A 15545-nucleotide genomic window follows, 5' to 3' on the forward strand; every position below is an offset into this window, starting at 1 on the left:
ATATGTATACATATATATATGTATATATATATGTATAAATATAATATGTATCTGAAGGCCAAGGCTTTCTTCTCTCTCTGAAGTGGCTAGTTTCCCTGAAATCTTTTAAAAAAACTTTAATTTTTGTCTTTACGTTATGAAACAGTGATGTTCTAATTAATTAAATTTTATTACATTTGGGAATTCATATTTTAGATACTGCTCTGACATCAAAATAATATGAATTTGATACAAAAATCAATTTTTCCCCTTAGGCAAGACTTTGTTTACTGACACTATGTCAACTAGTCATGGCAAATTAAAATCTAATTTTTCAATGCTACATCACATATTTTTTTGCCTCTTTTATACCAATCTCTGCTATTTGAATATACTCCTGGAATACAAAATAGTTTTATATTACCTAAACAAAAATTGGTTATGAAAAAATAAAAATAAATTGTATGGCATTATGAAGCTATGTAAATTATTCCATGAGTATATTATTTAGAATTATACCCTCCAGCAGTATAGACCCTAAAATGTTTACTTTTCTAGATAAAAATAGCATTAATTCCTAAGCTACAATGAAAGCCGTTATCTTCAAGTCAGAGGCTTTGAAAATCTCAATGCTTTTTTGCAAATGTCACCTAACTTTTGTAAGTCAAATATACTCAAACCATGAACATTATATGAAGGTCATCAATGCAGAATAAATCAGCAAAAACTATGACTATGTTCTGTGATTTCTGAAAACTATGATAGTTACTGGGTTCTTCTAGTAGCATTAAATAATACAACATAGACCTGGGCTAAAAGGACAATGAAGTGAGAAATATACATATTGATTAAGTAGACAAATATATATATATACTAGAGGCCCGGTGCACAAACATTTGTGCACTGGGGGGGGGGGGGGCCCTCAGCCCGGCCTATGCCCTCTTGCAGTCTGGGGCCCCTTGGAGGAAGTCCACCTGCTGGGTTAAGCCCGCTCCCTGGTGGATCGGGCCCAAACTGGCAGACATCCCTCTGACAGCTTGGCAGCCCTCGGGGGATGTCCACTTGCCAGCAGGGAGCAGGCCTAAGCTGCAGTCGGACATCCTTAGCGCTGCTGAGGCGGCGGGAGGGGCTCCCACCACCACCACTGTACTGGCAACCATCAGCCTGGCTTGTGGCTGAGCAGAGCTCCCCCTGTGGGAGCACACTGACCACCAGGGGGCAGCTCTTGCATTGAGCGTCTGCCCCCTGGTGGTCAGTGTGTGTCATAGTGACCAGTCATTCCCAGTCATTCTGCTGTTAGGGTCAGTTTGCATATTACCCTTATATTATATAGGATAGAGGCCTGGTGCATGGGTAGGGGCCGGCTGGTTTGCCCTGAAGGTGTCCCATATCAGGGTGGGTGTCCCAGATCAGGGTGGGGGTCCCGCTGGGGTGCCTGGCCAGCCTGGGTGAGGGGCCGATGGCTGTTTGCAGGTGGTCACACCCCCTTCAGGGTGGGGGTCCCCACTGGGGTGCCTGGCCAGCCTGGGTGAGGGGCTGATGGCTGTTTGCAGGTGGTCACACCCCCTTCAGGGTGGGAGTCCCCACTAGGGTACCTGGCCAGCCTGGGTGAGGGGCCGATGGGTGTTTGCAGGCTGGTCACACCCCCTTCAGAGTGGGGGTCCCCACTGGGGTGCCTGGCCAGCCTGGGTGAGGGGCTGATGGCTGTTTGCAGGCTGGTCAAGCCCCCCCCCAGTGGGGACCCTCACCCCATGGAGGTTTAGCCAGCCTGGGTGAGGGGCTGATGGCTGTTTTCAGGCTGGCCACACCCTCTTTAGGGTGGGGGGTCCCCACTGGGGCGCCTGGCCAGTCTGGGTGAGGGGCTGAGGGCCGTTTCAGGCTGGCCAAGCCCCCCAGCGACAGAAGCTCCCAGCCTCTCCTTTTTTTCTTTTTCTGGGGTTTATTTACCTTCTATAATTGAAACTTTGTTGCTTTGAGTGGAGCTCAGAGCCTGCCGCGGCAAGTGGGAAGCTTGGCTTCCTCCATCATTGGGGCAACCAAGCCTCCTGCTTGCTCCAGCTCTGTGGCTGCCGGCCGCCATCTTGGTTGGGTTAATTTGCATATAGTCACTCTGACTGGCTGGTGGGCGTGGCTTAAGGTGTAGCAAAGGTATGGTCAATTTGCATGTTTGTCTTTTATTAGTGTAGATATAGACAAAATGAAACACCATGTTAAATTTCACAGTATCTTGGGGGCTGTAGGAAAAGTTTTATTCTAATTGAAAATATACTTTAACCAAAAGAAAAACTCTCATATATTGACTATGTAAATAACTCCTATGGGAGGTACAGGCATGATACAATACAATATTTTAGCTGCCAGTACTGTCAGTCTCAAGAGGCTGAAGGCCTAGTATATCCCTTGGAAGAAAAATTTGGCAACAAAAAAGTTTATTCCAGCCCTAACCGGTTTGGCTCAGTGGATAGAGCGTCAGCCTGCGGACTCAAGGGTCCCAGCTTCGATTCTGGTCAAGGGCATGTACCTTGGTTGCGGGCACATACCCAGTGGGGAGTGTGCAGGAGGTGGCTGATCGATGTTTCTCTCTCATTGATGTTTCTGACTCTCTATCCCTCTCCCTTCCTCTCTGTAAAAAATCAATAAAATATATTTTAAAAAAAATTTTATTCCTTTTTTTCCCTCCAAATGTGGTTAAATAAACCAGATATTCCCAAAATAATGAAGACTCATTTCACATAATTACTCTGCTTACAAGTTTTATTTACACAGTAATTGTTAATAGTGGTTTTTAGTGAATTCCTTGTATTTACATTTTATATATACATTTATACTTGAAAGGTAAAGAAACTGTACAATAATAAAAATGAGAAAAAGAAATACAGTAACTTAGGTCCAACTCAGGAAAGAAATACACAAAAGGAAGATTAAACTCAGGCAGGTAGAATAACCTCAATGAGATTACTGCCAGGGCTTACATTCCCTCTATCAGGGTCACCAAGGTGAAGGAAGTATTTACCAGAGTCAAAATGTTATTGTAAAACCTATTATAAGACCCTGAGTACTCCCTCAATATTTTATTACACTACTAGTTTCCACTAAGGAAGCTCCTATGACAGGAATTAACTTCCGAGGGTTCCACTAGTGGTCCCTAGGCTAGAATGACCCATGGGGTAGAAATATCCAGGCACATCTGGTCCCATACTCCTAAAGAGGCAGTCACTACACTAACAAGATTCTCAGGCTTGTTAGTTTGAAGACAATATACCACTAACAGAAATAGTGTGCTGTGTTGTTTCAAACCAAACTGCAACATAAAAGCACACTATAAATGTAATTATTAACCAAACAACATATTATATATCACTCATAATATTCAAGTGATTTATTTTAGGTATAAGAATTAAACATATTATAATAAATTTAATGTCAATTTACCAATAATTAATAATTTGTCTATCCACTATACCATCAAAGTTAGACTCATTAGAAAAAAGTTCACTTTATCTTTTACTCTTATTTACTTTGATTAGAAAATTATGCACAGTATTTTACAAGTCATAGACTTGGTTACATATTAAGATTTCAAATTTCAAACTGAAATTAACATTTTATTTCTACAAACAGTGAAGGAATTTTAACTAAAAAATATCAAGTCTTGCCAAGAACTGTCAGAATTCATACTTTTTTACTCTTACCAGTGGAAAAAAAAATCTCATTTATATTTATGGACTTACTCCCCAAATCAAGTCTTCAGTCCACTAAAGTGCAAAGATTCTACCAATTAGCTTTCTTAAATTACTAGATGAACAATTTTTTAAACTAGAAACAGAAAGGCTAAATTTCTTTAATAGGGATTACTTAAGGGAAAAAAACAATTCTCTCTAAAAAACAAATAGACATGATACAGTGGAAAAACATATGCAAATCAACTTTCCAAGTATTTCCAGTTCCCAGATAACCAAGATTTGCCCCAACCTGTGAATGAAGATAAACAACTTCAGTAACTTAAATAATTTACAACCAAAGTTGCTTATTCTTGGTCTATAAAATTTCAAAAGGTCAGAACTTGAGATAGACAATATCTGTACTTTCAAATAGTATTTTGGAAGTTAAAGTAGTATTTAACAATCCTGCTCTGACCTCCAAAGTGCTTGTATGGTAACTGTTAATAAAAAAAAAAAAAGATGTAAAGTTTAAAGTATCTTCAAAGCTGTTAAAAATTTTTTATTGCATTATTGTTCACTCCAAATTATGGAGTATGAACTAGTCATTTAAACTTTTTCTTTTGTAAAATGACGCTCCCTACAAAATACTTTTAAAAAAATTAATACTGTCAATAGATTACTTATTTCATTTACTTCAGCCATGGAATTCAAAATCAGCAGTTTTCCATGTCTTGATTCTTTTAGATTTCTCCATCCTTTTTACATAGGAAACAACAAACTTTTATCAAAAGACATTTATATTCCAATTAGTCTGTTAATTTTGAAGATTAGCTTTTCAGAGTAGGACTATTATTCTTGTCTCCTTCTTTAATATCCTTCATTACAGATGCAAAGACCTGAAATTATACAGAGTAAAGATTAATCCTCAAAAAACTACCATGTAGATTTAAGAGAATTAAATAACTATAGTATATTAACACTTAAGTTTGAGACTGTCATTCTCAAATCCTTTTGTTTCAACCCAATTTTATGATATATATTTTAGTTTCCAGTTTTCATCACTTGTTAAATACAGGGTGGGGGAATGGAGGCTTACAGTTGTTCATATGGAAAATAATATAATAATTAATAAATAATAAAACAAGAATAAACTCTGTATTTTGTGTTCTCACAATTGTAAACATACTTTTGCCCCATCCTGTAGTCTTAAATTACTATTTAATAACAGAACATTTTCTGGACCAATATCCTTACATTTCATTTTCATAAGCAATAAAACTGAGCTTATTTATAATGCCTATTGTCTATCATTCATGGAGTAAATAATACTACTATCTTTTATGTTACTTAGACTGCCAATGGTTGCTTCCTAACAAGTCTAAGCATCTAAAAACCCAGGATCATACATTATTTTCTTTCTATTGCAAATCCTTAGTACACAACAGGTGTTTAATACAATTGCTGTCTGTTTGAAATACAGAAATAATAATATATTTGCTTTGGCAAAGACTGACTATTGTAGGTTGTACTTCACTAAAATCATAAAATATTACTGAATTTACAGAAAAATAAATCCATAGATTTGGAGAGGTGAAAGAGAAGCAATCTGTTTTAAACTCTTGCTCTTTCAAAGTCAAGAATTATTTTTAAAAGATTTTTTTTAATTTAAGCACTAACATTTGAGAAATACATAATTGTTTTTTTTTTTTTTATAAAAAGTCAACTGATTGTTTTAACACATCTTTTAGAAGTAGAAAAATGTCACTCTACCTGAGGCCATTTTTTGGTGCTATTTTGCATCTGAATCGCTGCAATACAGCTGAACAGCTTTTCTGATGTAATATCTTCTGGTAATTTAGTTAGAAACTGTGCTATATGAATAAAATCCATCTGCAGGAGAATATCTTCATATAATCGCAGGATCCCTAATCCAGTCCTAAATAAAAATTCTTCTCCATCTCTGCAAAATACATCCCAGACTCGACATGCCAGATCAAGTGGTAGTGATTTGCTATATAGGGTGAAGATCCTAAAATTAGGGGGAAAAATATTCATTGAAAAATTTCATTTATTTATTCATTCACTCATTAGGCATCTCTATATTTAAAAAAACCCAGTACTTAATTAGGGATAAAAAAAAGGCAAATAAAATATGGCTTCTTCCCTCAAAGAGCTTGAGTAAAACAAAATTAAGTAATACATAAGTAGATTATGTGAATTTACAACCTTATGTAGAGACATGGCCCAATACACACTAGAGTGGCAGAACAGCCTAGCTGTTAAGGGTATGGCTCTGAAACCAGAATGCCTGAGTCTGAATCTTAGATATGCAACTTATTAGTTGTGTTACTTTGAGCAAGATTATTTATTCTTGTTGTATCTGTTTCCTCATTAGTAAACAAAAGATAATACCTACATCTTAGGATTGTTTTAAAAAATAAAGGGGTTAACATATGTAAAGTGTTTTTAGAACAGTGACTGGCACATAAGAAATACTCAATAAAAGTTAGTTATTGTTATTATATAAGAAATCCAACTATCATCTTTTAGTAACCTAAATACAAAATTATAAAGCCTTACTTCTCTCTTTTCTCTTCTCCTTCCACAAACATCCACTGGTCATTTTTTTTCCTCCTTAACCAAACTTTACTTACTACTTCTTTTGGAGCAATGTATACGCTCCAACAGAATCACCAAAATGGTTTTTTCACCTCCTTGCTGACAATGTCTGATCATGTAATTTATTATCCAGTGGTGCTTCAGGGTGGCATTCTGGTTGGGGAAGTAGGGAGAACAGGTGCTAGAGAACTTCTCCTTAAAATTGCATTGGCAAAGAAAGTACACAGTTTTTACATAGACTGTGTTTTACAGGTTAGGGCTGATGAAACTTGAGAAAGGGAACTAAAAACTCTCCAACAACAACAACAAAAAACAAACAACAACAAAAAACTTATTAGCACTGCCACTTTTTTATTCCTATTTTTCCCACACAATTGATTCTAGGATTTGCATATAACAAATTCAAAAGAGGCAGTGAAACAAAAATCCATGTCTACTTCTTAAAGTAGGAACTCATAGTGCCTAGGCAGTTTCTAATATGTGGTACTCGCTCATTATCAGTTCCATCCTGTTCCCTCTATCAGTTGTGACCCTGATGTGCCTCATGTTCAGTCACCAAGACTGACAACTGAGTTATTTTTCCCCCCTTCTTTACAAATTTAGTATTTGATCTTGGTCCTCTGGGTCCCATGACATAATCCAGAGGAACTCTAAGGTTCCTAGTGGGAATGAAAGAGAATACACTGAAAAATAACTTAAAAAAAAAAAAAGTCTAAATAAATATAGAAGCCCAAATAACTGGGAAGATGTCATATTTGCTCAATGCCACTAATTTCTTTTTCTATATTAAAAATTCACATGAAACCCACTGATTTCAAATGATTAGGATTTAAGGTTTAAATGTTTCATATGTACTCTTAACCTATCTTAAGATCAACTCTTCCATCTCTTTGGCAAAATTCATCTGCCATTCTATAATCAACTGGCTACTGCTCACCAAAGTCTTGGGCAAACCCTCTAAGTTAAAACAGAGAAGCTGGAATTGTAAAGTTGAAAAAAGACATTAGCACCTTAATAAGACATCATTCCTGTCAGAAAGCTGGACAAAGCCTTGAAAAAAACAAAGCCCCCAGTTTAAAAAAAAAATACCACACTATAATAACTATCCCAAGCCCTTGTGTGTTAACAAGATATAGCAACTAACGCTGAAAGCTTAGTATGAACTAGGCATTGCATGAGATAATCCATGTAAAACACCCTCACTACAACTCAAAATATATTATTCCCATTTTATAGGTAAGAAACTAAAACACAAACTGAGAGATTCTGATTTCAACCCGAGTCCATGCTCTTAATCAAATGCCTCCCCACAAATATGTGAGTTTCTTTATTTGTAAGGGAAGAGTTTTTTTATATTCATGATCCTCTGCATGAGTTTACTTTAGTTCCTAAAACACACAAAAAGTTATACTTTGTTTCCTTTTAATTATTATATTTCATGTTCATAAGTTATCACTTACCAGTCTATCAAGTATATGTCTGGTGTAAGACTATAAGATTTGAAATGAAGAAATAGTTTGGAGAGATTTTCTTCAAAAAATACTTCAAATGTTGCAAAATATTTCAACATCTAAAAATGGAAATATCAATAAAATTATTAAAGAGTAGGCTATAGAAATAGAGAAATTAAATAAATCCTCAATTATAAATTAACAGAAACTCTTGCTTAGCACCTCTTTCTGAGTCTTCATCATGCATTCATAAAACTATACTTCAATGAAAAATTTATTTTATATAACTCTTTTATTAAATTTATTGAGATAACACTGGTTAATAGGATCATATAGGTTTCAGATATAGGCTTCGATGTTACAAGATCTGTATGTTGTGCTGTGTGCTCACCACCCAAAGTCACATAATCTTCTATCACTATATATTAGGCCCCCATCAATCCCCTGTTCCCTCTGGCAACCACCCCAGTGCTGTCTGTGGCCACGAGTTTCAATTTTATATTTCACATAAGCAAATATCATATGGTTCTTAGTTTTTTCTGCCTGACTTATTTCACTCAGCGTAAGAAAATCTTATTTTTAGATCAGATTACTTTAGTCTTCTATTGTTTTCACAATCTAAAAAGGCATTCAGTCCAGCCGGTGTGGTTGAGCATTGACCCAGGAACTAAGAGACTGAGGTTCCATTCCTGGTCAGGGTACATGCCCAGGTTTTCGGGCTTGATCCCTAGAAAGGGGCGTGCAGGAGGCAGCCGACTGACGATGTTTCTCTCTTGCTGATGTTTCTATATCTCTATCCCTTTTCCTTCCTCTAGCTCTAAAAATCAATAAAAACATATTTAAAAGGGCATTCAGACTCTGAAACTGACAATCAACAAAAAACATGATTCATTCCCAATGTCCATACCATGCTGTGATCCACACGGAAGAAGGCCAACTGGCATGGCTTATTCAGGAGATTTGCAAACGCAATGAAGGCATCTGCCTCTTCCAAATTGAGAATAAGAACTGCTGCTATGAAGGACATCCCTTGGACCTTCAAAGGGAAAGGAAATTAATCAAAATTGTTTTATAATAATAATAATTCTATAGTGTTTATTTTATTGCATTCCTGAAAAATTACAAAGTAATATTATAAGGTAAAATTAACTAAGATTTCTTTTTCCCCACAACAAACAAAGGTAAATACAGAGAACTCATTAATAATTATAAAATCTATTTTAAATTTTTTGACTATATGGTATGGTTTAAAAAGAAAAGCTTTCTGCCCTAGCTGGTTTGGCTCAGTGGATAGAGCGTCGGCCTGCAGACTGAAGGGTCCCGGGTTCAATTCCAGTCAAGGACACATGCCTGGGTTGTGGGCTTGATCCCCAGTAGGGGGTGTGCAGGAGGCAGCAGATCAATGATTCTCTCTCATCATTGCTGTTTCTTTCTTTCTCTCTCTCTCTCTCTCTCTCTCTCTCTCTCTCTCTCTCTCTCTCTCCCTTCCTCTCTGAAATCAATAAAATATATATATATATATATATAAAATTTTGGAAAAAATATCAGCTTTTACTTGCTACAATAGCCTATCTCAGTGTACTAGTTTATTTCATCTTCCTCTGAAGTCTTTCAAAATATAGAATCACAAAGTTTAATAAAAACGAGGTGATGGTCTTCATTGTTATAACACATCTGTCTGAGGCAGAAAGTGAGGAACTGAGAATAAAAGAGATTGCCCTGGTTGGTGTGGCTCAGTTGGTTGGACATCATTCAGGGCACTGAAAGGTTGACTGTTTGATTCCTGGTCAGGACACATACCTGTGGCAGGAGGCAGCAAATCGATGTTTCCCTCTTATATCCATATTTCTTTTTTTTGTTGTTGTTGTTGCCTTTATTTTATTTATTTTTATTTTTTTATATTTTATTGATTTTTTACAGAGAGGAAGGGAGAGAGAGAGAGAGTTAGAAACATCGATGAGAGAGAAACATTGACCAGCTGCCTCCTGCACATCTCCTACTGGGGATGTGCCCGCAACCCAGGTACATGCCCTTGACCGGAATCGAACCTGGGACCTTTCAGTCCGCAGGCTGACGCTCTATCCACTGAGCCAAACCGGTTTCGGCTTATATCCATATCTCTCTCTCTTTCCCCCTCCCTTTCTCTCTCTCTAGAACTCAATAAAAATATTTTTTAAAAAGGAATAAAAGCAATCTATGAGAAGTGCCACTGAAAGTCCAAGAAAGAAGAGGTGTGGAGGTTGGGATAGTGAGGCTGGATTCCTGGGAAAGTAGTAAGAGGAAATAAGAGAAAAGCCATTCCAAAAAGAAAATGATGTATGAGTAAAGACATATAGAACCAGCTAGGTTGGAACACAAGACTTATAATGGGAAGGTTATATTTACAAATTGGAAAAGGCCTCGAGTAAAAGGCTAAGCTATCTTAGGTGCTTGTTTGAGAGTTATACAGAGCTATTTTACATTTCTGAGCAGCAAATGGCATGGAACTGCTATTGTAAAAATATTCATTCTTTCATTAAAAAAAAGTTTATCAAGTACTTACTTCTGGTAGAGATTTGTATAATAGACTTACACAGAGAGGCCCTTAAGAATATTTGCAATAATATCTCTGTCTGTTTCAATCTTCTTAGCAACCTTTACATTTTTTAGCACATTTCAATCTGGATTCCCACGCCATTACTATACTATCTGAAACTTCTCTAACCAGGTTGACCAATGGTATTCATTGTAAAACCCAATGGGCACTTTCCTAACCGCTAAGCAGAATTCCTTTAGCTTCTTTGACCCATTATTTGTTCTCCTCTTATTTCTCTGGCTTCTTCTGTGACTGTTCAATTTGCCATGTTTAACCAGAACCTTTATAAAACTTTCATCTTCTCACCTTTGTCTTAAAGTAGAAGAATCTTAGAGACCACACAAAAGGGTGACTACTGGGCACAATTTACTCTATTTTGTTGTATGTTCATTTGTACATTTGTTCATTCATTCACTCACTCAACAAATATTTATTAGATGCTTATCACCATACTAGAGGCCTGGTGCACGAATTCGTGCATGGGTGGGGTCTGGTGGCCCGCCCTGATTGGGCCGGGCCGGCTGGGGGGAGGGGCCTCAGGTGGTTGGCCAGCTGGGGGGGAGCTGTTCGGGGGTGGGGCCAGCTGGGGGGAGGGACCGTAGGCGGTTGGCCAGCTGGCTCTGCCCCCTGGTCTAACTCCCAATCGAACTCCAGGTCAAGGGGACAATTTGCATATTAGCCTTTTATTATATAAGACTAGAGGCCCAGTGCACAAATTCGTGCACAGTGAGGTCCCTCAGCCTGGCCTGCGGGATCGGGCCGAAGCTGGTTCTCCAACATCCCCCGAGGGGTCCCAGATTTCGAGAGGGCGCAGGCCAGGCCGAGGGACCCCACCGGTGCACAATCGGGGCCGGGGAGAGACAGGAGGTTGACCAGCTGAGGAGGGACTGTGGAAGGGCTCAAGGGCACGTCCGGCCTGTCTCGCTCAGTCCTGATTGGCCGGACCCTAGCAGCAAGCTAACCTACCGGTTGGAGTGTCTACCCCCTGGTGGTCAGTGCATGTCATAGTGACTGGTCGACTGGTCAACTGTCTGCCACCTGGTGGTCAGTGCACATCATAGCGAGCAGTTGAGCAGCCTTAGCATATCATTAGCATATTACGCTTTGATTGGTTGAATGGATGACCGGACGACTGAACACTTAGCATATTATATAGGATGACAGATATTGTTCTAGGTACTTGAGATAGTTCAGTGAATAAAAGATTCTTACAGTTTAGAAGGAACAGCTACACAATAAACAACAAGTAAATCATTTATTTTATTAAAAGGTGGTAAGTGCTGCTCTGGCCAGTGTTGCTCACTGGTTAGAATGTCAGCTGTCACACTAAAGCAGCGGTTCTCAACCTGTGGGTCGCGACCCCTTTGGCGGTCGAACGACCCTTTCACAGGGGTCGCCTAAGACCATCCTGAATATCAGATATTTACAATACGATTCATAACAGTAGCAACATTACAGTTATGAAGTAGCAACGAAAATAATTTTATGGTTGGGTCACAACATGAGGAACTGTATTTAAAGGGCCAGAAGGTTGGGAACCACTGCACTAAAGGGTCATGGATCTGATTCCTGATCAAGGGTATGTACGTGGGTTTCAGGTACAATCCTCGGGCTGGCTGTTGCACGTGTGGGAAGCAACCAATCAATGTGTCTCTCTTGAATTGATGTCTGTCTGTCACTCTCTTCCATCCCTCCCTCCCTTCCACTCTCTCTAAATATCAATGGAAAAAATATCCTCAGGTGAGTAAAATAAAATAAAATAAAACAAAACTAGGACTGATTGACAATCTGTAAAAGGAGCAAATTCCCTCCCCTATGCTTCCCTCAACCTGGAGGCACAGTCACGGAAAGAAAGGTTAGGGAGAAGGGGCGAAGGCACCAGACCAACAGCAGTGGCAATAAATGCAAGTTTACAAATTGCATGGTGCAATCCCCAGCTGCTCTCCCAGAAAGCTGGCAGCCAGCCTCATAAACCTCTGGTAGGAGAAGGAAAGGTTCCTCTAGATAAGTTGATAGGCCCGAAGAAAAAAGACACAGAGATATACACATTTTGGAGCGATTACAATATAATAAATGTTTATATTAAAAAAACAGATGGAAACAAATACTTACATAACCAACATCAGGTCTGTAACATGTATATGCCCCTAAGATACTATGTAAAACATCATGATATGGGCCACCCTTTGAAGAGAAAAATGAAATGTCATACTATACAAATAATTGTCTCTAAGTTACTTGTCAAATATCATGTTAATAAACTTTAGCATTTCCCAAAAGATTAATTTTAGTTAGTATATTTAATCATTGTCAGAAATATTCTAAATGCACTCTGCCAAGATGCTTTCTAAATAATTAATTTAAAAATATGTAATCCTAAACAACAAAAAGTCAAACTCTCTTGAGAGACATAAGCTATAAAGTTTATGTACAATTTTAAAGACTTCTGGATTTGGTACAATAAGATTACAAGGAAAACAGAATGTTCCATTTTATATAATACAACTTCAGCAAAAAAAAAAAATACCATCAAGCTACACTAAATTAAGTTTACTATTAATTTTTATCTTAATAGTAAAAATGTTTATGTCATTTTATTAATCTAAAGATAGAGAAATTCCATATATTAAAGATTTGAGTCAAATATAAACTATACATAAAATGTAATGATTTCTTATAAAGTATAAGCAACTTTATTCCCTATATTCCCTATGCTGTACTTTATATCCCTGTAAGAAACAACAAACCCCACCCCCCACCCCATTTCAATAGTAATTCTGAAAAATTTAAATTTGGGGACAAATTCCTTTATATTTACACAATTTACTAGGCAAAACAGTTAAATTTCAAATATTTTACAGAATAAAAAGTAAAATGAAGAAATCCACCTTGATGATAATTAATCCAGTACCTACTACATAAAATTATGATGTGCCATGCTCACTGCAATGCAGTCAGTGGAATAAAATAATAAAATTTCCATTAAAATTTTCCTACTAGTTTCACATTTTTTAATATAAAGTTCCCCAATTTTTATAGTTTTGCCTTTAAATAATAATAGCTATGAATTTGGAGAATATGTTCCCTTGGATTTTTTAGTAGTAGTTAAAAACCTGGTTAGAAACCCTCACCTTCTGAAAGATGTAGAGAGATGGAAATGTACGGGATATGTCCAACTTAATTAATTCCAGACTGGCCTCCCGATCAGCAATAGATACACCTATATTTGCCAGGTAAATAAAGTTACAATTATTACTTGGCTATATCCAGTTCAATCTTATACACACAGAATGATTACATGGAATATATGTTATTTAAGGAAAGTTAAAAGCTGAACAATCCAGAAACTTAAAGAAATGCCACACAGCTTTTGCTGGAATTTAGAGCTTCTTCTGTGAAGAATATATCTATACATTTATCAGAAAGTTATATGGTGAAGGATTTCTACTTCCTTTTTTTTAAAAAAAAAAAGGTAGGGTTTTTTTTTTTTTTAATAGAGGGTAGGTAGATTATCACTCCCACAATAACAACTAGATAAAAACATTTCAAGTATCATTTTTAAAAAAGGCATAACAGAGTTGTGTACACAGAGAGGTCCAGAGAATTTAAATCCTAGAAAGAGAAAAGCCTTTCCTAGGTGAGTGGATACCAGTGCTCGAATTTAACAGGGATGTTTACATACTCACAGAAAACCACTATGCGATAGGCACCATTTCTCTATCCTAAGCCATGTTCATTTTTATTTTATTTTTATTTTTTAAAATATATTTTATTGATTTTTTTACAGAGAGGAAGGGAGAGGGATAGAGAGTTAGAAACATCGATGACAGAGAAACATTGATCAGCTGCCTCCTGCACACCTTCTACTGGGGATGTGCCCGCAACCAAGGTACATGCCCTTGACCGGAATCGAACCTGGGACCCTTCAGTCCGCAGGCTGATGCTCTATCCACTGAGCCAAACCGGTTAGGGCGCCATGTTCATTTTTAGAGTTGTACATACAGGCAAGAGAAGAGAGTTTGCTTTTTACTAAGTAGAACAAATACAGAAAGAAAAGTGACTGGCAGACAAATGGCTTTCCATAATTTAAGGACAAGAGATGGTTGAACAAATTTACCTAAATTTAATAAATTATGATAACAGAAAAAAAAAGATTTTTTTCCAAAACGATCAGGAATAAAATTGATAAGAGTGGAGGAATAAAAGGAGCATATGAGTGAATTAAATAAACAAAGATTAGGCACAAGAATTATAAAAAATATATATTAGGAAGTGAGTGAAAGTCAGTGAGAGAGGAGACAGGAGGTCACAAATGAGGTATAAAGATCATCTATCTTTAAGTTAAAAGTTGGGTCGTGGTGGGTGTTGCTTAATGGTTGGAGTGTCATCCTGTGACCAAAGGGTCTTGGGTTTGATTCCTGGTCAAGGGCATGTACCTGGGTTGTAGGTTCAATCCCTGGTCCAGTTGGGGCACGTGTGGGAGGCATCCAATCAATAGAGCTCTCTCACATTGATGTTTCCCTTTCTCCCTTCCTCCCTCCCTTCTACTCTCTCTAAAAACAATGGAAAAATATCTTCGGGTGGGGATTAAAAAAAAGCCCACGTTGGCCTAAAAATACTTCACCCCCATTACCCTTAATGGCTATGATTAAATCCTGGGCTCTGGAGTCCAACAGCTTGGGTTTACATCATGGCTTCACTGCTTATAAATTAACTACTTTGAGTTTCCTCCTATATCATATACTTAAAGAGTTATTAACATTAGAGTAGAAAATATATGTAAAGCAATTCTATAGTTCCTGACACATGGTAATAATCATGATATAATCTTCAATGACTGGACTTTCATCCAAAAATTTTTGTTAACAAAAAATAATCACACCCTTTCTCTTCAACGAGGGTCAGAGCAGCCTCCCCAGCAGATGAAGAGATGCAGATCTTTGTGAAGACCCTGACTGGCAAGATCATCACCCTGGAGGTTGAGCGCAGTGACACCACTAAGAATGTCAAAGCTAAAATCCAAGACAAGGAGGGCACCCCACCTGAACAGTAGTGCCTGATTCTTGTGGGTAAACAGCTGGAGGATGGCCACACCTCTCAGACTACAATATTCAGAGAGGCCACCCTGCACTTGGTGCTTCATCTGCGGGATGGTATCATCAAGCCCTCCCTCTGCCAGCTTGCCCAGAAGCATAACTGCGACAAAATGATCTGCCACAAGTATTACACCTGCCGGCACCCCCTGCTGTCAACTGCTCA

The 15545-nt window shown here is 37.7% G+C and overlaps 1 protein-coding gene across 4 annotated transcripts in view; it reads right to left on the minus strand.

The window, feature by feature from the left end:
• Positions 1–2715: 2715 nt before the first annotated feature.
• TBC1D12 (TBC1 domain family member 12) overlaps positions 2716–15545 on the minus strand; it is an 85390-nt gene continuing 72560 nt past the window's right edge. For all 4 annotated transcript variants that reach the window (XM_023754906.1, XM_023754904.1, XM_023754905.1 and 1 more), the window contains exons 8-13: positions 13418–13506; positions 12399–12470; positions 8619–8747; positions 7721–7830; positions 5412–5670; positions 2716–4537 (exon numbers count right to left, since the gene is read on the minus strand). In XM_023754906.1, coding sequence (XP_023610674.1) covers positions 4469–4537; positions 5412–5670; positions 7721–7830; positions 8619–8747; positions 12399–12470; positions 13418–13506 — 728 coding nt within the window. In that variant the 3' untranslated portion in view covers positions 2716–4468. The remainder of the gene's footprint in view (positions 4538–5411; positions 5671–7720; positions 7831–8618; positions 8748–12398; positions 12471–13417; positions 13507–15545) is intronic.

Source organism: Myotis lucifugus, unplaced genomic scaffold (genome assembly GCF_000147115.1).
Source record: "Myotis lucifugus unplaced genomic scaffold, Myoluc2.0 scaffold_66, whole genome shotgun sequence".
In the NCBI taxonomy this organism is placed as follows: domain Eukaryota; kingdom Metazoa; phylum Chordata; class Mammalia; order Chiroptera; family Vespertilionidae; genus Myotis; species Myotis lucifugus.